Genomic DNA, 26,218 nt, shown 5'->3' on the forward strand with positions numbered 1-26,218 from the left:
GCCAAAAGTAGTCTATTCAGTGATTTCCTAGTAAAACGATGAGTCTTTGAAACGTACCAACCATCTGTGGTCAAGTGCTGATGTTAACCAAGTATAATGTTTACTAGTAGGCTCACCAGTTTAGTTTAGCATGCTAACATTTGCTATTTAACACCAATTACAGCTTGAGGGAATGTCATTATTTTTGCAGGTATTTCATCATAACCTAAAATGGACAAATCAAGATAGTTTTAAGTGAAAACTCATAGATCAACAAAGTTAGTACAATTGATCCTGAGGGAAACATGTAGGTCTGCACCAAATTTCATAGCAATCCATCGAATAGTTCATATATTTCATTCTGGACCAAAATAGTGGACTGAGCAATGCCTTCCATTCCTAGAGCAATGCTGCCTGTGTGACTGTCATTTTCAGTTTATTTGGTTTAGTCTCAGACTGCACTGAAAGCCGCCAACAATCTTTTGAAGTCGGTTTACTGTGAAGCATTTTTTTTTTCAGCTTTTGCTCTGATCTGGACACTAACAAGCCTGGAAACATGTAGAGTTGCCCTGACAACCAGTTAATTTCACCATTATGTTGGCAATGTCATTTTTATCGCTCATTTCTTTTATTTTGACCTGTTTGAAAATGTAAACATAATTTAAATTCAGCTTTAACTTTATGCATAATATAACACGGATGAATAAAATGATGCTGCTGTGATGGAAATAAAAGCTAAACATGTGATGATGTGGACACTATTATATCTGTACACTGTAGCAGAATGTGAAATACAAAACAAAACAGATCTGGACTTTGGGGTAAATTACTGCATCTTTGCTGCACTGTTTGTAAAAACGGCCTTGAAGTTGCTGGTCTGTGGTGACAAGCTTTCTGGGTGACAGTAAGCAGAGCTGTCAGAGACAGGTCTTTCATGCTGCACTGAAGAGATCACAAACGCCAATACTCATTAGGCGGCTGGAACGACTGGGGAGGAGCAAGGTAGAGAGGAGGCACTGGTCTTTCCCACAATCCGCTATCTCAAAGGCTGCACATACCGGGCCTGTGAGGGGACAGGGAGGCCTCTGTGCCACACATCAAAACAGCTGGAGTGACTGATAGGGTACCTCTCATGCAGGCATCCATGGTATGCACTATACACAAGTCCTGCCATTGTGTACAGGGCCATGTTTTGGATTAGCAAACATGGATTTCAATTCCAATAACTCCTCTGATGTTTCTGCTCTGATCTCACTACATGGCCACGAGGCAACATGGGCTAATGACGCTAGGGACAATATTTGTCCAATGTGCACACAGCGTGGCAGTAATGTGGCAGTTGATTCCAACACGTTATGTCGCAATCAGCATCTTTGATCCTGTGGTGAGACAGCACAAAACAGAACACATACTTCTGTGTTCCAACAATCTGACAGAACAGAAGCATCAACACCAAATGGGTCACAGGCTATGTATCAGCTGGCAAAGGCTGCTGCCCTGCACGACTGGGAACACTGTGCTCCTGTTTAAAGCTGTTGTAGAGATCAAATTGGTGCATGCACACACAGATGCATACACACAGTGCAGGATGCAGGACAGACTGTACCACTCAGATCTGGTAGGTTGCGTAACTGTCGCTTCAAATGCATGAGATAGTGACAACCTCTGACTTCCGCCTTTGGCGTCGCATTTTTATATTAATGATCCTTCCACGGTCACTGGTGATCGGCTAATGATTGTGCCTCTGGGTTGTTTGGGTCAGATTGGCTGGGCTGCTGCCAGATTCTACTGCATGTGGGCCAGTAAACACATCACAATACTGACAGGTGGTGGGGGGTAAAATGTATCACATATGCTTCAACTTCATGCTTTTCTCTTAAATGTCCTTTTAGAAAGTTTTACCTTGAAGAGGCATTTAAAAGATTGAATGGCTGTCATTTTTATTTAGCCATCTTGCATGCTTTGCTTTGGAGAATCACAATTTTTTTTTTTTATTTTGTAAACCAATTTTCTTGTCAAACTGTTGGTGGTGAACATGGAAATGATTTGCATGAGATTTACCTCAACATTATCCACTGAAGGCAAATGATGTGAAGAAATACAATGGAGACAACACACCGCATAACCCATGAGGACAGCAAAATGTGCATCAACGACCAGAACAACAAAAAAAGATATTTGGATGTTCAGATGTTCAGTCTTCGTGCCCTCAGTCATAGCTGTGGCTGACATCTTTGTTGTCCTTTCTGTAAGTCCCTCGGGCTCAAAAATCAATCATATAAAAGTTTCTTTAGGATGAAACCTAATCCAAACCCTAATGCCAAGAAAATGGTTGCCACAGTAACCATCTTTCATCTCACTGGTTCAGTCTGACTGGTTCAAATCAATTCTATCAAAGGTACAGTGTAACTGAGGCACATTATGCCACCAAATAAATTATTTATTGATTGATTTCTGTGCTGTGTTTGGGCATTGCACTCCACAGAGATCTTGTGTCACTCAGTGTCTCTTGCTGTGACAGTTTGGTGTTTTCACCAATTCAAGTCAAATAAACTACTGCTGTTGCTGTTGCAAAAGCATATACAGTAAATCTAAAGAGCACAACGGAAAAAACACAGGAGAAAAGGCATTACTGGAAAACTTTCTCTGCATGTGATTGAAGATTTAACAGCAGGAACTTCATTTCTGTTCATCCTGCCAGCAGAGAGAAAAGGACCAAGAAAGGATCTACTGTAAGAAATTACTGATGAAGTCCGTGCTGCAGCTTAAGACGTCTCCCGACTTTCAATGACATTCAGAATATAAAAAGCCTCTAATTTGTTTCGTAGCTACAGGTGGTGTTCACTCATGAGGCAATTCAGTTCATCTAAACTGAGGGCTGACCTGAAGCGGGATAGCAATGTAACCGGGGTTTCAGACCTCGCAGCCCTAGACAGATTTCCGGCACATCATTACTGCACTCTGTGGCTGATGACAGAAATCGTCTGAGATGTCATCAGCTTTATATGTGGCTGGGGTGTGCAGGGCTTTGTCAGCACACTTGTAACCTGTCAATTAAACTTCCATTCAGTCAGCGGAGAAAGTGACCTAATAAGGTGCACCAAACCTCCAGCATCACACTCAAAAAGTCCAACCAAACTCTGAGCTGCGGTTCACTTCTGGCCATGGAAAACCATAAAGGCGGGGCCTTTTATTTCAGTGGCAGAGAATCAGGGCCAGATAATGCAAACTCTAAATGTCCTCGGTGTTAAACTGTTGTCTTGATAAATTCAGTATAATCTTTTTTCAGAGCTCTTTTTCCACGAGTACAAGTCATGTCAGGTGTTCCACTTTGTGTTTTTCCTCTGAAAGACCATAAGCCACCACAAGTGAAACTCAAAATCTCCTTCAGCATTTTCACATTAATTGTCTTGTGACCTTTTACAAGCAAAAGTTCTGTTAACCTTTTTTGTGTTGTTATTGTGTGAATACCAGCTCTCATATGAGAATTTACTGAGGATGAATATTGTTGTGCAATTTTCTTTGCCATTTCAGAAATCAGACACAGTGCATTAATGCAGGTGCAGTCTGCTCAAGGGAAGGCTATCAGTCCTTAAGTAGCAAGAATATCTCTTCTTGATTTCTTCTTACAGAAAATGGCTGAGTTGATATATTGTGGTGCCATCTGTTTCATGCTATCTGTCCAGTTGATGGATGGCTGTGATTTCCATTCCGAGTAGCCCGTTTCCCTCCAGAGCTTGCCAGTGGCCACAGAGGTAAGAACAGGCTGCACAGGGACTTAGAAAGTTCAGGGTGGGTCATTTTGTTCAGACATATTCCCCAGGTGTTCCAGGAGACAGAAGAGAATTGCAGACACTTGGGATTCGATTCACCACTGAATTTTGGAAATACAGCTTGATAATTATGATTATCATTCATACTGAGCAGCAAACACAGCCGTAAACACATAATTATATATTTGCTTTTATGAAAACAGGCTATTATGGTTATTTAGGCATAGAAATGATTGCATATTTAGCTATTAAAATGAGGTCTTCACCTAAAGAACCTTAAAAAACTGCATAAAGTATAAAACAAATGAAAATGACCACTTTCACTCGTGCTAGAAACAGATTCAGATACTAGAAACAGATTCAGATTAAAAAGGACAGGATGAACACTGAAATAGCAGCAGTAGGAGTTGTAAGGATGCAATTTTGCGATGCAACTGCACAATCAATCAAAAGAGGAACTTTGCGTTTATCAAAAAAGAAACTCAGAGGTGAGGGGTTAAGCTTTTCAGCAGTAATGGCTACAAACCAATACATGCTGGAAATTGTTTGACTCACGGTCTAAAAGGCAGAACAGGCACGAAAAGCACAATTTGGCAACTGATACACTTTCAGTGTGTCTCAGAAACGATTCCCACCAAGTAATTGACTTTTTCGGATGTCTTATGGCCTGGACTTTTCCCCTTCTGCCATAGTGTTTTCATCCCTCATTAAAATTTTGTGAAGACAGTCAAGTGTGCATTCACACTAGAGACTGTAAATACTGTTTCAGCTTATTGTCTAGATGTTCAGCTGCAAATTTACTGTTTTGGTTCACTGCCAACACTCTTACATCATCGTTTTCAGCCATAGCAGGCAGCTGCTTCAAGCAAAAATGTCTAAAAATCGGGTGTACACCACCTGTTCAGCGCCGAATGCAGACAGACACAGTTAGGGACTGGCTGGTGAACGCATCGGAGCATGTAGATGCTAAAGAAACTGATATTTCCCTCATGAGCTGCTAGAGACCAAGCTCACTGTTCACTATCAACTTAAAATGATGTTATGTCAAGTGTTGTGTTTACAACTTGCTTCCGCAGCTCCCGAGTGATTAAAAAAAAAAATGCAGTAACTGCGATCTGAAACAAATGAGAAAAGAAGGTGAAGGTTTTTAAATTTTTCATAGTTATTTATCTGTGTGATAGGCTTCATGGTTTTGCACTACATTACAAGCTATTTAAAATTTAGTCTAGACCAGATTGCTGTTCAAAACTACCACAGTTTTTCCTCACAAGAAAGTAAAATAAATGGTACCTAGATGATGGAATACAGAAATATCCATTAATGTCAAAGTATCTTCTGCTGCCTGTTTTACAGCCGAGCGTTCCTGTTCCCTGTTTGCATGCCTCTATTATCTCAGGGCATAACTGGGCCATTAGAGTCACTCTGATGCACCACATATATTTGCTATTCATAACAGGAAGAATATGCCCCGTTTGACCGCATATATTTCTTTGACAATTGTTTTCACAGCTATTGTTCCAGTCTATTTTGAAATTCCATGTTTTATCTTTGAGTTTATTCCACCTCAATAAGGACAAAGAAGGAAGAGATTTTCATTCAGCAATTTTCAAACATTCCAGCGTCTTGACCGTGTATCTCTGGGACATCAGCTCTCAATCGAAAATAGAAAATGGTAGTGAATTTGCAGGCTGAAGTTCTAGAAACTGACAATTTGAGACAACAAACATAAAAAAAATAATAATCTATCAGCCTGAAGAAAGAAAACATCTTAAGTTTCTGCTGGTGTTTGCTCTGTGGTGGAAATATGCCACTTCTTTAAAAAACAGAAAATTGCTGAACCTCAGTACTAAAGCTGGGATAGTAATATAAATGAACTATATAATGTAGACTTATCATTTGTTGACATTTGAAATTCACTCTGTGCTCTGTGGCTTTAAGTGATCGCACTGAATGTGTTTTGTCAACCTGCCAAACTGCTTTTTTTTTTTTTAACCACCATGTGAGTTTGACATATTGCAACATACATCTAATTGCAGTATGTGTGTGTGTGTGTGTGTGTGTGTGTGTGTGCGCGCACTGGGTACCCTTACAGACTACTCATTTGCTTGGAATGCACATAAATTCTCAACTTTACTGTAGGGGCACAGCTGGCCAAACGATTAATGTACCAACAAAAACACAGAGCCGAGACATTATGAAGTTCAGTGTGTGAAGAACCAGACCACAATAGAACCAGTACCAGCTTGTAAATTCTTGGAGGAAAATCCAAATGAAACTCAGGTAACCGGTTCACAATATGCACAAACTGAATGTTAAAAAAAAGAAGAAGAAGAAAGAACCGTAACTCAACCATTTTCTTCCATCGACGGCACATGTCACTGTGGGTAATTAAAGATTTGTTCCCCTTGTTACAATTTTAATAACACATATAGAGCAGCAAATGACAAGGTGCAAACTGGTCTCAGAGGCCACCGGAGTCTTGTGCACTAAACATGTACTAGTTCAGTTCTCGCAGCACATGAACTTGTCTGACTGGTTGAGCTACTTGCAGCCACCATTTTCACAGATTGTTTTTTGTTTATTGTGCTTCACGCTTCAACAGAAGAAAGCTCAGAGTGACACTCTCATGTTTTCATATGTCTTCACGGGTGGAAACACAGACAACTATGGGCTGAAGCCACCTTTCGCTTCCTTGAAATGAAATCAAGGCTTAAGTACTTTGGATGGAAATGTGGCTATAGCACAACACAGATCCAATGTTCAGACTGCACTTTGCAAAGTGTTTCTCATATTTTTCCAAGAGCAATTCAAGACAAACCTCATAACCAGCAGGAGTAACTTGAAAAGTCCATCTCATGGAGTAGTAACTGTGATGCAAGTCAATCAAATTAGTGGTTTAGAGGAATTTTTCTTTCTTGTGATTGCTGTTCAATTATCCAAATGCATATAAATATATGGTACCTGTTCCATCCAGAGGGTGAAGGAGCGCTGCCAGGAGTTCTTCTTCTCTAGGTGCAGGTATGTGTTGAAAAGGATGAGGTAAATGTAGCGCTCCAGGTACTGCAGGCTCTTCAGCAGCAGCTGCTGACACTCCTTGTCAGTCTTACCACCTTTGATCTAAGAAAAGAGGTTTTAAAAAAAAAGCTTTATTGGTATTTCAGTCTTTGTTATTGTTGTTATGTTTGCTATATTCATCTGTGCTAAATATCAAAACCTAGACAGGTTGTCTGCCTTGTGTTGTGGGTAATTTAATGCCTCTAATCGTCTCCTGTCTGTAGAATATGTTTACATAATGTTAGTCTTTGATATTCAGCCTGCCTTAATAGAGGCACTGACAAGTTGCTGATAGCACAGAGAGAACACGAAGGCTACGTAAACATCACAAAACATCTGTTTGTGCTGACATCCATCATGGACAACACACTTTCTTCATTCCCACTGCTGTTAGACTGTACAAGTCAACAGTCTAGTCCTCATTTCCTCCCTCTCCTTATAGATATTTGCAACACTGACCCATGATCATCACCTCCTACCACTACGCTAACCTGTATAGCGGTTTATTGTTTGTTTTAAAACTGTTAATTTATAAACTCTTTATATTTTTGAAACTGTTTTGCACACTTTTTGCACTCTACACTGTTCTTGTGAGCTGCTATTACAAGTGAATTTCCCCGCTGTGTTCCATTCACCATAACTCAAAAATAAGGAAAAACAAACAAACAAAAAAAAAAAAGGCAAATCCTGGATGTAAACCAAACACGAATGTCTTGTTCATTGGCGCATGGTTTAACCCCTCTCCAAATGTCAGTGATATTTGTTGATCCTGCTAATGAAAACAGCACCGGTCCACACATCAACACACCAGAGGCAGTGATGGTTAAAATTTGCTTATAAGCAAATTCTCCCATAAGTAAATAAAAAGCACCCACAAAATAAGTCATTCCAGTTTTCTCTCATTTTGATATGACAGTCAGTGAGATCAGATGTGTTTTCAGCTTATGTAACATCCTCAGTCCTGCTCCGTGTTTCTCCTATATTACCTCAAACTCCCCAGTCATGCCTGCATGGACATTATTTCTGCTTAGTGCCAACATATTATTTTTTATCGCAGTTTCCCTCAGGCCACCAGTGCAGGCACAAACACATAGTGAGTCATGCATCAACAGCTTTGACTAATCTAACAATGCACACAATTAACGCCAATACTGACAAAGAGAAAACTCTTAGCAACTAATTAATAATGTCTCTTTCCTCCAGTCATAGAAATTGAAAATAAATAAATAAATAAAAAACAGCAACCACTGTAATTAGTAGATGAAAACTTAGTAGCTATACAATGTACAGTAAAATGGGTTTCCATTGTTCTCACGGATGCATTAGTAAAGATGTGGGACTGCAGGCATAGAAAAGTGCCAGAGGCCAAATATTTTATTCTAATTTACACAGCAAGCTGTCATTTCTTGATGCTCAACACACAATTTATTTTGAAAGTGGAATCAAAGTTCACGTTTCAGCTTGAAAAAATCTATTCATACGAGACAAGTCAAATGCAATGCAAATCGGTTTCCAATTCTTGCTGGGCATGTAGGATACACTGTCCTTAAAATTATTTTTGCCAGTAATTGCAGTACACACTGTAATATCTAGGTTCAGGGGAATCAGATGCAACAACCAAAATGATTATTTGAAAGAGGTTTTACATAAAAAGCTACATAAAAATGAAAAGATGGGTCACAGTGAGTCATCTGATTCAGTTTTAACATAAAAAGCCGCTAAAGGCAGGTTTAACCCTCTGAAGTCATGTATAATTGTCAGTTGTTGACTATTTTTGATTCTAATTTTATATTTCAACTTAGAATTTTTTTTATCTTGCCATTTTGGAATCATTTTTCATCAGCACAACCTCACAAGTGTGATTTACTGTTGTTTTTTTCATTTTGACATACTGTATTGACACACTGGACCTAAAATCACACAAAACTCTAAAATCCGACTGGGGAAAATGCGCTGAAATGCGCTGAATGAAGTGCGCTCAATGCGCTGGTGTTTATTGCGTCTTCTTGCATAAAACGCGCGCCCCAAACGCGCACCAAACGCGCACCCACCGTGATGGCAATTGTCATGAAAAAAACAGTGCGTATATTTTTTATCATAACTTGGGTTTTACTTGACATATTAACAAAATTTAAAAACTGGTATATAGTTTGAAGTGCCCACTTTCGACACAAAAAATCAGCGAGGCTGCGTCTTGCAGCTACATCGTCTTAAAGTGGTCTTGTGATAAGGACGCGCCGGCGCGTCTGTCGACTCCTGAGGGTTAAATGTGGTCACATACTGTACCTTGTATGAACCCAGCTAAGTGTAGGAAAATACAAACTTCAACAACAAATCACATGCTATAATGAATTACTTCCATACTACTCACTCACGCCTGTACTTATCTTGTAGCAGATAACAAAGCCGCCGACAAGCTCAGCCTCGAAAGACCTTCCAATACCTTGTGATTTAAACAATGTGGGTGATCACACTTATCTGACCAACAAGGCAAATTAAGCACTTGTGTCTAGACAACTTCAAGATGTGAATGATATGGCTAATATAATGAGATAAAAAAATAAAAATACGAAAGTTGCTTCATCGGTAGACCTTCATCTCCTACAATGTTCTAAAAGGGGAAGCCACCTTTTATCTTTAAAGAAACCCACTGGCAGATAGCAGTCTTGACATTTAGAAGGAGCTCAGCTGATAAGCCAACTACCAGAACTGTTACCCAATGTACAATGTCAACCATGGTACACCCTAGTACTCACAACACATGTTTACTCCCTGTGCTTCCAAATACCCTTTAACTCCCCAGTTTTACCCATAAACACTATACTGTAGTTATACGGCTATTCTCATCATAATTACTAAATGATTTGAGTTGTTATGGCGAAACCCTATGGTCAGAGACACCAGCACAATGCAATTATCCAGAGTATGAGATGCTGCTATAATTCCCTTGATTGTTAGTTAAGAGTCAAGATAACAATACTCTCACCGGACTAATGTCTCTGTCCACAGAAGGTAGAGAAGAAAAACATAAAACTGTATAAATTAGAGTTTTGGTTATGTAACCCAGCAAAGGAGAACTTACCCACAAAGCAGTTCTCTTACAGAGCTATTACCTGCCACAAAGTAAGGTTGGCAGTTGGGTTGCACTTCAATTATATGCTGTGTGTGCACTAAGGCAGACTAAGGCACATGCAGACAGGCTTTCATCAGTGTGGCGAGTCAGTGTCAAGATGTTTTCCCTTTTTCCTCCCCTCAGAGCCTTGAGCATTTCCAGGCGTCAAGTGAAAAGGTCTGCCATCCAGCTGTGGTTCTGGCTGAGTGTGAGATGTGTGCTGGACTGGATAATGTGTCAATGCAGGGGGAGTGACAAGGGACAAGGTGTAGCATAGCTTGATGAACTGTCTGCAGTTCTTCAGACACTTGACACTAATGAGTATTTGACTGTACGTGTGCTCACACAATCTGACAGGAGTCACAGTTAGTGAGTTTATCTATTGTAGGTACAGCCTCAAACACACTAAAATCAGGGCAGTCAAAGTGGGGCTAAAACAGAGTTAAATTACCTTCTCACAAACAGCAGCATGTGAGGGAAGTATTTTACAGATATGGTGGATGTTTTGCAGGCAGTAATGAAAATTTGAAAGCTATGTGGGCTAGCACTCATGGTAATTTGAAATGTGTACAGTTAACCATAATACAATCATTCCTGAGCTGAATGACGCAACAAAGAGCGAGACTGTGAGGGTAAGGGGGAAAGAGTGGGGTTTCCTGTCCATTCCCAAACAGCCGTGGTTGAATCCCAGTTTTCCAAGCATCTGCTGCAGAGCAGGAGAGAACGTAGGCAAACAATGGATGTGCTGTCTGTTGTCTATCAAATCTCCCAGAACACAGAGGAAGAAAGAAAGCACACAGACATGTCACTTTTTCTAACCTTTCTCAGCTAACATTGGCCACAGTGGCAGTGGCAGGTGAACCCGATCACCCTGTGTGCCCTGCTACCCCAGGGTGCTTTCAGCATTTCATAGCCTGGCAGCTATCTGTGTACCAGTCACGGCCAAATACCGACTTCACAGCATGCATGCACACGCGCGCGTGTGCACACACACACACACACACACGGTCAGATCAGTTTGCAAAGATTACATAATTCACACCTCTGCAATCTGCAGAACTCTAATTTTGTGGCTGCCATCAGTCTGCCTACATCGACGGAGCCATATGTGTGGCTGAGGAGCCTCTTGTGCACTGCAGAAATTCCTTCAGAAAACAATGTTGGGGAACATGTGGTGAAGAAACAAAGTAAATTTCTTCCATTCCATGTAGAACAGATTTGAAAACTGTAAGTGGATTACATTTTTCAACTTCTGGGACAATTCCTGTAAGGTACTGATCATCATATGCAAAAGTGTAGAAAACAATTTAATACTTGCTATATTGAGATCAAAATAAAAAATTCCTCTAATTTTAAGGGTGGAACAATCTCATAATCTTTTAAAGAGAAAGAAGAAAATGCTTTTCTGAGTTGGCAAGGAAAAGGAGAGGAAAAAAAGACGAAGAAACCACACGATCACCTCATCTCACTTGACCTTTCAGAACAAAAGGATCTGACTGGTCAGTCCTCATTCACTATAAAAAGGTGGAAGCCATAATTCAGGCAGCTGCTGAGGTGTGATGATGATGAACATCTTCAGCTTTGCTCGATCCTGAGTGGGATGAGAGGCTGGCCAAACACAGACCGCATACCATTGTCGAGAGAGTCCAGGAATGCTGATCCGCTGAGCAGAGCTCTTAGCAAGGACAACGTCAAAGTGAGTGGTTAAGAGAACATGGAAACCACTAATGAAAGCAGTGACAGCTTTCTGTTTAATTGACTGGAAAAATTTCATCTACTCCTCCTCAATACAAGTACTAGACATTAGAACCGTTTTATCAGTTTATATAGAGGGTTTTCTTTTTGCTTTTATCATGGACTTACAACATGAGATTCTTTTGATTCTTCCATGAAACATTTATGAAAATACAGTGATTAAGATTCTTACAGTTAGGTGAGAAGACTGATACCTAGTATACAAAGCTGCAGCCAAATTGGAGGCCATTAGTATAGCTTGTAGGGGAAACAGCTAGCCTGGATTTGTCTAAACAAAACAAAAACCCTACCAACACCTCCAAAGGTCAGTAGTTGCATTTTGTATGAATAAATAAATGAGGTTCAAATTTATTCATACAAAACAACAAAAGTGTAAAAAGAACAGGTTTGGATTTGATAGCTTGCAGTCTTCACTGGTTTTTTGCATAAATTACATAAATGAGATATGCCATTTTAATAAGTGATCTTTAGTGTATATCCAAAAACATCAGACTTTACTTTAAATGTCTACACTTATTGACAAGGTATTTAACACCTATGCTTTTTTTTAAATTTTATTTGTTAATGACTTCAAATTAACATGTTCACTTCAACTAGTTTCTCTTGTTTGTTAAACGAGAAAAAGAGAGAAGACGTAAGGGAAAGAAAAACAAGGCAGGGGATAAATTGAGCAGGTTTTCCTGTTGCTAATATGCATTAGTCAGGAAATACTGGACACTGGGCAGTCAGTAAGATGAGTCAGGTCAGTCACAAAGCAACTTTTACCGCATCTAAATGTGTGGCAAATCTGTGTTCAATATACAGTAAGACACAAAGAAATACACTGATTTTAGAGAACGAGAAATGTATTTTGCAACAACATAAACACACTTGATATTTGTTTTTGAGTCATTTAACATTACCTCAAGCAACTGTTTCAGTCTCCGCCTTTTAATACAAACACGTCAGACCAGGGTCAGACGAAAGTTCACAAAGTTCTGCGGATAAGCCCCACAGCCTGCAGGTGTAGGTGTATTAAAGGTAAACACCACCAGCTTATGAGACATACTGCCTGACCAGCGTCCACGTCTTATGTAAACAGGGATGCTACGCGTCATAAGGTTTAAGGGCTGCACATGCTGAGCAGTTCAGCATGTTAACCTTGACGTAAAAGAGGCTGTTGTCACGGCTGCACACACTAAGAGATCAGGCAACAATGATGAGCATTCATGATGTACAGTCCGAAGCGACAGCAATAATGTGACTGCCCACCCCTCTCCCTCTACACGTGTACTGGCAGATGTTAGTCAATCAATAGTGAGCTACTGCTATTGATTTATCACCAGAGTGTGTGATGGCCGAGCGATTTCTGTCCATCTCCGATAGTGAATCTCTATGTGTGCGAAAAGCACTGACAACACTGGGATGTCTCCTCTCCCAATGACAAAACCATCAAAGGCTTCAAACACATTCCCCCAGTGAGGTAAGTAAGTACATGAAGATGCTAAGTGGTATGAAAACAATAAGCTCATCTTCCCCAAAAGCTGGTACTGTTTTTATTTTGACTTTTCTAAACTCTTCTCATCTGCGCTTTTTTAACAGCACAACAAGTACATACAAACTGAAATGTCAATGAAAATCATTTTGAGAGGATCTGGGTATCAGTTAAAGAGAAAACGTTGAGCCTTAAAGATTTTGCACTTTAATACAAACTTTATTTCCACAGTTTAATGCTTGAATGCCCGGCAGACGAGTGTTGACGTTTGACCTTTCTGTGGGATCATGTGAGTGAAAACTGAATTGAGAACTGCACATTATGGAAAAGTCCGTCTGCTTGACATATGGTGACAATTACCATCTGATGGGGTTGCTGAGGTAAAAAGGCCAATCCATATTGGCCCTTCCCACCCAGGTTTGCACAAGCAGCCATTCATGAGATTCTGTAAGAACACCTCCCACGCAAATCCTAAACCAAACCCCCAACCTGTCTAGTTTGGACAGGCAGCCTACACATGGCTCCTTCACTCAATGTGCGTACAAGTCAAAGTCAAGTATATGTGCTGATTTTCAGGGGGATTCATAACAAACCAGGGCCAAATCCTTTTTGGCCTTTTTCCCCATCCGGGTTGACATTTTCTTGTCAAAGCTTAAAATGCAGTATTTGATGTTCATAACTTGAATGACACTGGGACAAATACAAGACATTCAAATCAAACAATAGTAAACAATGCGTAAAAACATAACTTTTCAACTCAGTTGATCTTTGTCTGATATGGCCAAAAAAAGAGAATCAAAAGGAGTTAATAATCTGTACAATTTCCACTTTAGAGCGTCTGAAACTCTGCTTCATTAGTCTAGGGGTGCTTTCACAGATCACCTGTTCGGTCTGGATAAAACAAACTCAGTCCGTTTCCCTCCTTCACAAAAAATGTATACATTATTCTGCTCTCTTATGAATGTCATACATGATTGTGTTAAAATGTAGTGGCGTCAGCATAAATATGATTTTACTCCACATTATTCATCATCCCCATTATTGGTCCTTATTTGGGTTGCACTACCCAGCAATGTGCTGAAAAAACGTTTTCCTAGTGTTTGGAAGTGAAATATTCTTTTGTCATCAACATCACTGTCACAACTGAAAGCTTCAAATCTGCTTTTGTTAAAATCTGAGTGAAGCTAACTTTGATTAGAAAAGCAAAATTTACCAGCCCACTGCCCCGGGTTTGCTGTGTGTGTGTGTGCACGTCACTTGGGTGGGTTAAATGCAGAGAACAAATTTCGTTGGAGTGAGTTTCCTCCAATGACAAAAAAAATATGTCACTTTAATACTATTAGTAGTGTTATAAATTAAAAGGTTAGGGAAGTATGCGGAGGTATTTATTATATTCCGTGAGGTAGCATTGAACCTAACCAGCTTATGTATATTGTTTTACACACATAACTATTTTTCTAAAGACCATCCATCTATCTAGTCTGTCGCCTGCCTCTAGCAGCAGAACTGATCTTTATAGATCAAAATGGTGCCCAAAATGGCTTTTTTTTTTCTTTAGGAGCAGAGAAGCCATGTAGCAGCCTGAGAGAGGAGGAGACGGAGAAGCCTTTACGTTAATGGTTTCTACAGATTCCAGTCCTCTGTCTTTTTCCAGTCGCTCAGCCATGCTAAGCTGATTAAATACTGAAATTGAGGTTGAGGTGGATTTTAGGGGCAAGTGGTGTCAATCCACATACTCTATATAGAGATCTGCTATCAACCATTCTGTCTATCCAGCCAAGGGACTGAAAATTAATGTAAACGGTTCAGATTCTCTCTCATGACTTTCTCAAAGTCATTATGATTTCTGCCAGAATACATTCAATCTACCTTGACTGATATGATGTGTAACATCTCCACATTTAAATGTCTAAAAATGACTAGACCAATTTTGTTCACTTATGTGCTTATATTATCCTAAATGTTTAGCAATATTCAAATATCGGCAGTTTTATTCAAGCTCATGGTTTGTTTCATTTGGTCACCTGTCCATGGCGTCACATCCCCTTTTTCCTCCCTCTAGTTATTTTAACTTCAAGGGAACACAGGAAACACCCGATCATACGTCACAGTGAGGAAGGAAGATGGCGAACAAGCTCAACAGCCACTCTATTGTTTACTTTATGTTTGTACTGCTCACTCATGATGGAGCACCATTATTCATTGCCGTATGCCAAGCGCTGTTCAACAAAGAAGACAACAACTCACACGATCCCATCGTACTTCATGACATCATCAAACGCCTTGAATTGTCTTGATGGAGATATGGACAGAAATAACGGAACATGGGTATAATATCTAAACTGAATTATTAACAGCTCCAGTTAACAATAAAGGCAATGTCTAACACAAAAATAAGCCTCAAAAATAATCAAAAGCATGGTGAGCTAAATAAAGAATGTGCTGTATAATCAATAGTCAACAGGCATTTGACTAGAAGAGGCCAGTTTCTCACACAAAAAGACGAGTACAAATGCATCACGTGTCTGAGAGCAGAGAATACAAAGCCACAGGAGGAGACAGGGCTCATCAACTTAGCCTACACAGAGACTGGAATATCTGCCCACATTAACCACACATATTATGGTACATTCTGTACGTGCACATGCCTGGCAACGGAGCCCATGGAGACTCCCACTACGAATCAATCATTTACTGAGCTATCAAAATATCATGTGCATGCAAACCCAGCACTGGGGCATTAAAATGGCATGACTGCAAGCTACAACTAATCAGACCTTCAATATTTCAAAACCCACTAGACTTAATGAAATTTGTACTCTTGGCCATAAATGACATTTTGTAAGGATGCTGGTGGTTAACAGAAAGTGAATGTATTGATGGTTGGCTTTTTTTTTTTCCTCTGAGGGAGCCCCAAAGCTGCTGTGAAAACCATGTTGTTTGTCAGCCACAGCACAGTGCGGTCAAACACTTTGGTTATTTTATTAAATAACTACGGTAACTACAAGGATTCGCTGCCATGAAACTTGGTACTGACTCACGGATCCCAGTGGATAAGACCTAAAGAATTTGATGATTCCACTTACCGCCATGAACAGGCCAAAATTACCAGTTGTCTAACATGTTAGTTCTACACCAGTGAAAAAAAAAAAAAGAAAACCACCATGCAGTATTCTCACCTTAATAAATCGATATGGGGAAATGGTTTGCCTGAAGAAATATGCCAATTAAAAGTTTATGTGAGCTTACAGCTAACAGAATGGCTTGTATCTTATCCTCATTTGTCGGCATTTTTCCAACTGTGGCAAAAAAAAAAGTGACATAAGTAACAAATCGCTGCATGTGTTTAGAACCCAAAACCAAATTGGAGATGCGAATGAAGGGTTTGGATGCTGCTCTTGCACCACCCCACATTTTTCCCTATTAGTTTTCTCTATTTTTTAGTATCCAACTATTTGGTTTTGTAACTGTTGTGTAATGATCATTAGACCTTCATGGGGATGCTGGAATGGCTATAGACTTTTTGTTGTTTTGTTTTGTTTTTTTAAGTATCCTCACTGAACTCTGAATATGCCACTCTAACGGTGAGTCATAGAAACAGCAACAGACGGATTTCACCACCTGGACACCTGTCTCCGTCAATCTGCAGAATGCGTTGAGGCCATGCACCCACTTCATATTCACAAATAACTCTTCTAATGTGTTTTTGCCTGCTTTTTAAATGCCAGCACATATCAAACTGCTGTCATTATAATGATAACTTCCAAGAATGAACGAACGCAGGAAAAAGTCATTCTGTGTCATACTGTAAGCTGTCTCTATGGGAAAGAAAACGTCACAAGGCAGATCTGAATGTTCCTTGCTGACTGCGAGTTGTTGACGCTTTGGGAGTAGTTATGGCATCGTTAACACGGGATTCATCTGTCGCTCAACTGTCCTCACATATGAAACATGGCTTCCACACTGGGGCATCACAAAAGTGCAATTCCTGGAGCAACTCAACCAAGTCACGACTTCTACATTTCCCACGTGGTTGGCATTTAAAGGACTTCACCCCTGGGATTATATTCCCATAGGCATTTGTTCAGTGGCAGTAGCTAGCTAGTGTGAAAGCTTAGACCAAAACTGCTGGATCTTTTCCTGGTGAAATGATTTGGGACTTAGCAGGATCTGTGAGATACCATGACCACAGCTTCTGTGGGGCACGTTTAAACACTCAGGCACGGTTTTGAAGGTAGTTTTTCCTGGTCTGTAGGCCTGGGTCAATGACAGGTTTAGTGCATGGGGCAGGAAAAGGCAACCCTTCTGTGCAGTGCTCAGTTAGGTCTGGAGCACAGTCCTGGGGCCTGTGGTTCAGAGGGGGGTGGGGGACATGAGGGAGGTCAGGGCAAAGGGCAGGCCAGGGCAGTTCAGTTATTCAGGGTAAAAGAGGGCAGACTAGGAAGAGAACATAACGATTTCCAAAGTGTTCAATGAGGTAGAGCACAAGAGCTCGATTCCTCACATGGAACGTGTGGAAATAAACATACAACATTATGATAACCGCAGAGGCCTTTCAGGATACCACTGTTGTCATTAATATTTGCACTGGCAAATCATAAAGCCTAGCGGATCAGTGGCGCATGAAGAGAAATCAACAAGTCTGCAAACCAAACCATTAATATGAATTAAACAGGAATATCATTTCTAAAATTATCAAGCATTAGCCACCATAAGCTACTGGTCATATGATAACAAGTAAAGCTGTAGCTGCAAATGACCTAAGTTCAAATTCAATTGAACAACAGCACCTTTAGTTACTTTTGTTGTAAGAGGAAGACCAAATTTATAGTTATTAGGAAGCTGTTCTGAACACATTAATACGGCATGCTAGCAAGGTTTGCTAATTAGGTAATGCTTGTTAACACTACTGCAGGTGACACCTTTGAAAATAAGTGAATTCAATGACGTCCTAAAAGTCACAACATTCTTGTTTCATGTAGTTTTTCTTCCCGTTGTCTCAGCTGTAAATGTCAAACAAGGCACATAAATCATCAGTGACAGAAATAAATGACTTTAGCATCAATGTTACAGGTGAATTCAGCTGCCCTCTAATGGATCTTGTCACATTAGACATCAGCAGGCACATTAAACACAGCAGATGTGTTAGGGCATCATTTGAAGTCATTTACAGCTGTGGAAACTCCCTTAAAATAAATGAGCTCCTGAATAGCAACTGACTCGTAGCAGCTGCCTCTATCCCCCCACCCAAACTCCCCCACCCGGCTCACCAAACCCCTCTGGAAAGTCCCTGGAGATGCTTTATTTACCTCTCTTGTGTACTGCCACACACACATGAAATCACAAATCCCTGCTCTTTGGACTAATGGTTGACTGAGAGGCATTCTTATCCACGCCCAAGTAGCTCAGGTGGTTGCACCTGCTCAGATGGGATTCAGTCAAAATAAGTCATTCTGTTGACAGCTGCAAAAAATACAGCTACTGGCACTGACATGTGGGAGGCTGGAAATTATGAATAAAAACAACCTCTGGCTCTCCCACATTGCTCCCTCCACACTGTGCTGGACCTACATAAGAGCCTCTTTCAACGGAGCGATGAGTAGACATGCACTTCAGGTAAGAAGAACCTGCCTCTGGTTCAGGTGGGATCATTTTCCTGTTAATTTTTCCTTACACCATTGCCAACCTCACCTTTTAATTGGCCCACTCGTGTCAACCCAATTTGAGAATAAAATTCAGAGACCCTTAAGGCAAAAAAGTGTAGTGATGTAAAACACTGTTTGTATGTGTATGAGAGGACAAAACATAAAGGAAAATATTAATTTAGCCAAATATCCAATTTAATCTGGACAAGCAATGAAAAATAGCTGAGATTAAAGCACAGAGCTTCAAAATACTAGTTCCAAAGAGGACACTGTGCTTCATTAAACATAATTAACATGATTGCTTCTTACTTTCCCACCACACCGCTTTCTCATTTTCTTTCTATCTAATCCCTTGCTCTTTTTTTTGGCAAAATTAATCTGGCTGTCAGTGCTGCGGTAGTCCCCTCAGCCTCCACAAACATGGAGCGCTGAGACCTCTTCCTCCCCCTTCTTCTCTCCTAAAGACGTCCACTACCTTTCCTGAAGAAAACCTGCTCGCAGCATTCTCCCCTTTCTGAAAATATTTTTCCACTGCCCCGTCCAAACCATGAGGGCCTTTCTTTGGACAGAGACGCACACACACACAGGATGGTTTGCCGCTCATTCACTCTTGCTCTGTGCATTTCAGCTTTCTCACCACCCTGGTGAAAAAGGTTTGAGTGTTTTTAAAAAGGTGCTATGGGAAAGTCTCACCCAACAAAAAGTATCAAAAATTCAGTTTCTGAAATTGTCAGATCTGACATTTCTGACATTTCTCCATTTCTGCAACTCTGCTCTTTTTGCTTTTAATATCCTCTAGATGTGTTGTGTGGAAGCCAGAGGCCTTTATTCAAGCTTCCAATACAGTATGGAAAAGTATGGAATTTTATTTGGGTATTTTCCAGGTCTGGATATGTTTCAAAACTACTGCTTCTATTCTGTTGTCTAAACAAGGCAAGAACTATGGTGTGTGAATAAACGCACTGCCCTACATCTATACATCACAGCCTGCAAAACAGCTCTGCTCCAAGCGTCTTTTTAACTGTAACCCAACCAAATTAGTTTATCATTTTTTCATTATCTTTGAATTACACATATAAAAAACATCACAAATGACCAAACTGAGCGTTTATGAATTATGCAGAGACTTTATCTGTGAATAGAAAATCTTTTCTGTATAGACAAACCAGGCATTTAGGTCGGCTTTCATCTTCATTTTAATTCACACAGTGGATGAAAAGGCTGCATGTACAATAACATGTTATTATTTATTCAATCGTTATGGGATAATAATAGTTAGTGCACTTCCTCTTTGAGCAGAGCTGTTGAACAAAATGTAATAAACATGCTAATCGTTGGATTAAAAAAGAGAGGTCAATCATGGTCTGAATAATCTGCTGTAGATGCTATGAGAAGTCCTGCAGGATAAATCAGACAAGGTGATGCAAACCCCAGCCCGGTGGTCTAGAGGGTCACACCAGGTCTTCTAGGACTGAGTGATATACTGGACAGCTATATATATTATGCAAATATAATATGCGGGAGCACAATGAATCAGAGAGGTAAAAGATGTTGGTGTGTCAGCTAAGAAACATCAGATGTTGTGCGTCATGCTGAACATAACACACCTGTAAACACACAAAGCCCCACAAAGAAAGGGAACAATATCAAAGTAAATGCCAGTGTACACAGAGTGCTCCAGGCAATTTTATTCCTCAAGGTGGCTTGACAGGGGAAAGAAAGGCCCTTGCAGCTGATTCCTGTGTGGGAGACAGGAGCAGGAGGAGGAGGAGGAGGAGGAGGAGGAGGAGGAGGAGGAAGAGGAGGATAGGAAGTAACCTCTCCACTGCACTGGCTCTGATATTCAAGGGTGCATCTGCAATGTGAAGTCACACCTGGTCAGCAGCAGGGATTTACAGGCCCTTTAAGAAGAACCCACCTCTGTCCCAGTGCAGAAACCCCCCCACCCATTCCCCTATTTCCCAGGCCCCACTGGGAGCTGGCGGACGGTTCGGGTCCCAGAGTAAATATATATATTTTTTTCTCTATCAAAGACACATTTTCCAACCACTGTCAAAGGGGAGGAGGGTGCTTTGAGGGAAGAGGGCTATGAGGGGGGAGGGGGGGATTTTTCCCCTCTTCAACCCACCCACCCCCAACCCCCTCTTGTCTGCTGCTGCCTGCCGGGTTCTAGCCAACATCTGGCACTGTTTATCACCTGGCCTGCTGGTTCGGGCAGGAAGGGAAAGGCTGAAAGGAGAACAGAGTGCCAACCTGTGGTCTGCTACGGTGGGGTTAAAAGATCATTCTGATTTATTGCTTTTTCTTTAATTTACTGTTTGTGTAGTTCTGGCCATAATTTCAATTGGTTATGATATCATTTTATGATAACCAAGTAATTGCGGAAGTCTGGAAACAGAAGCGGTTCCTACATCACTTAAAAAGAAGTCTGAAGAGGCAAATAAGGAAAACTGTGGGCAAACACACCTCTTAGGTCAAGTATGGTAGTCAAAATTGTTAAACTATCTACTGAACCAGAAAGTCAATCTATAAACTTTAATGAATGTTTACAACAGATTTTTCGCCTTCATTTTTTTCTTCCAAAAAGGTTTGGCTGACTTGGGAGTTAAAAGCTTCACAAATCTCAGCGGTTTAACTACACAGGTCCAGTGTAATTATTTGTAATTTGTAATACACTTATTTTGAACCAGAACTCTGAGACAGGGTGAGGTCTGTGTGTTTTTACCTGACAATATTCAAAATAAAAATATGTGCAGAAAACTTTTATTACAGCTTGTAAGAGTTACCTAATTGATTTGAAAGTGACCTGATAGCCTTTTCCTGTAGCCAGGGACCAGAAAGTGACAGACAGAGAGGGAATATAGGCGAAAGACAAGGGTCACAGGACAATGAGGTCCATTGATACGACGGAGACAGGACCGGGTGCCTCCAGCGCACTCTGAACGGCTGACGGTGCACAGAGGCACAATGATTACAGTCTGCATTACAAATGGCTAAAACAGAGCCGTGGTCCTGCAGAGGCCACAGCAACAGGAGAGACCTTGTCCAGATAGCTCAAAATCCCACTTCAATCTTATTTTGCTCTCTTTATGCATTGTTTACAGCACAAAATGTCCAAATTACCAGTTGTTGAGCTGAAGCTGCTTTTCATTCTTTTATCACAACGGAAGGGTTAAAAATACTTCTCTACCTTGTGTGTTTTTCCTTTACCTGCGTTTACTGCTTGTGTCTTATTCAAAGCTTATTCAGTAAACTAAATCATGTAATCCATCTTATCAGTGGACATTAACACAATCAGTGCGTGTAACGAACAAAGCAGCTGATACTTTTGCGATGCGATATGTTACTTAATGCCTGGACCATGCACAGCACAAGTGCGCCCTTGCAATTTGCACAGCAGGCGCACTAAATAAAATTTCAAGAGGTCAAGCTAAAAAATCCCACAAGCAATAATTCATTTTCCTGCTCCTTTCCTCTCTTTTCTTGCTCTTTTCCATTTAGTCCCAAAGGAATTCCACTGAGTTTCAGAGATAAGTTATATTGCGACAATCATTTTCCACGCTCTGCAGCTCACGCCTACAGCACAGTAGATGTCTCTCATTCATGGGCCTGGGATCCAAGCTGCAGCTGTAGAAGGCATCTAAACAAGTTCTTGACGCCATCTATGGGCCTCATGCAAAACTGCACCCGACTCAGTAACAACATTCTGACTGCATCTCAGCAAGACAAGGACACATTCTGGAGCAACTTGTATTCGGCTGATTTGAATTACCCTCTTGAGAAAAAGACATTAGGATTCACTTAATACATCGTCCAGGAAGTTTAGAGAAACGAGCCACAATTCTTTGCTTTTTAACACGACTGTTGGTCCTTAATTTATAATAAGATTAACTTTATTGATCCCACGGTGGGGAAATTCACTTGTCAGCTTGGCAGCTCACGAGAACAGAAAAAGAGTGCAAAAAAGCAAAAAGTGTGCAGAAACAGTTACAAAAAAATATAGAGGTAATAAATTAACAATTTACAAGCACAGTAAACACAGTACAATATACAGCTATATACAAGTCCTCATAAGGGCGGAAAAGAGGACTAGATCATTGGATTATATAGTCTAACAGCAGTGGGAATGAAGGACCTGTAGTAGCTCCTTCCTACACTGAGGGTGTAGCAGTCTGCGGCTGAAGGAGCTGCTCAAAGCCTCCACTGTCTGATGCAGTGGAGGGCCTAATTTGCAATATATATTCAACACAAGTTTAGAATACTCATTTGAACTGACTGAACTGACGCTTTTTATTTAATGGGTACATCATCATACAGCTTTTTTTTTTTTTTTTTTTTAACTATTTATGATCTGTCTTTATTGTTTCATTGCTCTCAGAATGTGAACTTTTACCTGTTTAAGATCTATTTCAAATTAAGTGGATGTCCTGCATTGTAAGGACCAGGTAATGAACGAGTACTATAAGGAGATGTGCTGTACCTGTCTGTACGTGGAGATGATGATCTCTCTCAGATGGTAGTGCATCGGGGTCATGGTCTCGCTGACAGAGTCCAGGGCCATGTCCACCTCCCTCTTCATCTTGTGGCCATCGGGGAGCAGACGCACCAGCTGCATGACGACCTGCGCACCAGGACAATCGTGAGACGCTTGTTGTATGTGATGTTTGTTTGTTATGTTGATTTTTGTTTTGAAGCTAAAAATCCTCTGTTTTTGTCCTTTAAATACACTTTAAAGTGGCTGAAAATCAATCTCACCACAAGGTCCATTTAGTAGCTGTTTAGGAGGTTTCAGTCGTATGCCACCATCTTCCTCAGCAGATGGAGTTTGCCCAGATGTCATGGCATTTGTAAATCTTCCAATTTCCATTTTTCTACACTCTTTGAAGTGTTCTCATTGATGCTGGCTTAAAAGTCGAGACTGAAAGTTTTATCTCGACCTTGGAAGCAGCAGTTGCCAAAAAATCTTAACAGAAGGTCTATTTATCAGCTGCACTGGCATTTTTCAAGTCACATGTCACACGATCATCCTCATGGTGAGACTGTGGTGTCATCTTGGGTTTCCAAGGTCAAATCCCATCTTTTTGAATGTTTTTTGTCCTTCTAAAATTTTCTATACATGCAACCCATAGCTGCGTACATCTCTTTTTTACATGTAATAAAATATGCTGTAAAATATAATAAGTATTTTTACGTTTTATGGCTCTATACTTTAGATGCATTACTCAAAACACTTTGAAGCAACAGCATCATCACAAAAGGTCAATTTATACTTTTGTACCATTTGAACAAAACAGTATAATATAAGTACTATGGAAACTGTCCATCTAGTGAGGTCTTCTGATTCAAAGAGGATGGCCTCATCGCACCCATTTTAATTATTGGTGTCAGTGTGTGTCAGTATGTTTATTTATAGTGTTGACCTAACTGAGACAGGGAATGTTTCGATCAGCACTGTCTGACTGCGATCTAGTTTACTAAGCCCTGCTGGTGGCCACTCTGCAGCTGGTTTACTTCGGCTAGCAATCATAAAACCGATAGTAGTGATAAGAAGAAGCGAGAGGCAGAGAGGGCGGAGAAGCAGAGCAGGATCAGAGAACAGAACAGGCCTGCAGGGATTTTCTCGTTCAGTTTGTGTGTCAGAGGACCACTGTCCTTTGGAATAAACACGATCGCTGTCAGGCTGCATGTATTCTGCTGACAAGCCATGCGATATGCCTTTTAATACATAGACTTTACACAGAAGCGAAACTTACATAAGCAAAGTCATTCGTGTTTCCTGGTCCCCTAAATTGTTTGCTTACACTTTTTAAAAAGTAAGATAATGTAAGATAAAAAAAGAAAGGAAAACGAGTTAAACTCAAGTTGATCGGCTTCTTCTTAGGCCACTGGGAGGCAGCAGAAACGGTTGCTTATTTCCACACACATCTACACAAACTTGATATAAAGCTCAGTAAAGCTGGACCGACCAGCAGATTGAGGTGATAATTCTCATCAGTTTCATCACTACAAGCAACTCCTTACAAACCGCCATTTGGTGCATCATTACCATAAATATAATAACAGCCACTTGATGTTAATATTAACAGACCCATGTAGGGCTGATTTTCTCAAGATCCTACACTTGTGTACTGATTATCAGACACTACACCACACCAGCAGTTTCCATAACCACACCATCTAACACCATCCACCACATAATGCTTTGGACCTTACAGCCATAGAAACACCTATTTTGGCCGATAAGGGAAGGGGGATGGCAACATCACATATCCTTCAGGGGCTGAATTGGAGGCAGAAAAGGTTTCCGTGGCGACCACTCTGTGTATCCCAGAAACCACTGCTGTGATTGGCACGCGGTATTGTGTGACTGCTAAGTGTGGCCTCCTCCTGTGTGTCCATGTTTACGGCACTGAGGACACGGCCAGCAGGTTCCAACCAACTGATTCACTGACTCAACTCTGAATTAAAGAAAACAGCCATCCAGCAGCCACCATTCAGAGCAGAGGAGAAAGGCTGTGGCTTTCTGCTTTTGTTTGGCCACAGCTTTCAATCACAGGTGCAGAGTGAGAGTTTAGAAACCCCTTTAATATACACTTGTCTGACTTGTATCATTTGTTTGGAGGAACTGGTGATGTGACTCATTAAATACATGAACTTTACAACAGCTGCCCTACTAATACTTGCCAGAGTTATGGTTATGTTTAAGAAAACCCAGCATGCATCTCATGCTCTGAATTAAGTGTTTACACTTTAAAAGTTTTGCTACTCTCCGATACTTTCCTTGACTTGCTGTTTTAAACACTACAAAAAATGGGCATAAAAGGTTTGGTGTCTGGCAGCAGCATACACATTAAAGCTGAGCGGAGAAATGCGCACTGCCTACAGAAATTGAATTGAAAGGTGCTCTTTTGATCGTCAAGGACATTAAACACAACATAGCAACATAACAGCGATAATAACAACACAAACAAGGTTGTCTGTCAGAGGGATTTCAGCTGATCATGACACATTGTTAGCTCACTAGCATCCTGTTCTCAGAATGCAACTTTTCCACTAGTTTCAAAGTGCTGTGTAGAAAAGAAGCTAAAACTAATCATGATGAAGATCAGAATTCACTTTGATTGCCACCCCCACACTCTTTACTTTCAAAATTATCTGCTGAAGGACAGCGACCACACATCAAGTCTCAAGTATTAGCACTGACATGAAAACGATTGCAAAACACTGTGATGAAATGCAACTGAAAGAACAGATGAAACAGAAAAGGAAATCTGATCTGATTATTTTTCATTACCAATTAATGGTTTGGTCTGTGAAATGTCAGACAGCAGTGAAAAATGCTCTGTATAACTTTCCAGTCCAAAATTACATCTTTTAATGTCAAAATCATTTAAAACCCCCAAAAAATTAATTTTTCTACTGAACA

At 40.5% G+C, this 26,218-nt stretch overlaps 1 protein-coding gene across 5 annotated transcripts in view; it reads right to left on the reverse strand.

Moving 5' to 3' along the window:
* Positions 1-26,218, reverse strand: part of pald1a (phosphatase domain containing paladin 1a) — a 49,381-nt gene that overhangs the window by 5,236 nt on the left and 17,927 nt on the right. For all 5 annotated transcript variants that reach the window (XM_046378265.1, XM_046378264.1, XM_046378263.1 and 2 more), the window contains 2 exons: positions 23,273-23,413; positions 6,714-6,869 (listed from right to left, as the gene is read on the reverse strand). In XM_046378265.1, coding sequence (XP_046234221.1) covers positions 6,714-6,869; positions 23,273-23,413 — 297 coding nt within the window. The remainder of the gene's footprint in view (positions 1-6,713; positions 6,870-23,272; positions 23,414-26,218) is intronic.

This window comes from Scatophagus argus, chromosome 21, assembly GCF_020382885.2.
Source record: "Scatophagus argus isolate fScaArg1 chromosome 21, fScaArg1.pri, whole genome shotgun sequence".
NCBI classification, from domain to species: domain Eukaryota; kingdom Metazoa; phylum Chordata; class Actinopteri; family Scatophagidae; genus Scatophagus; species Scatophagus argus.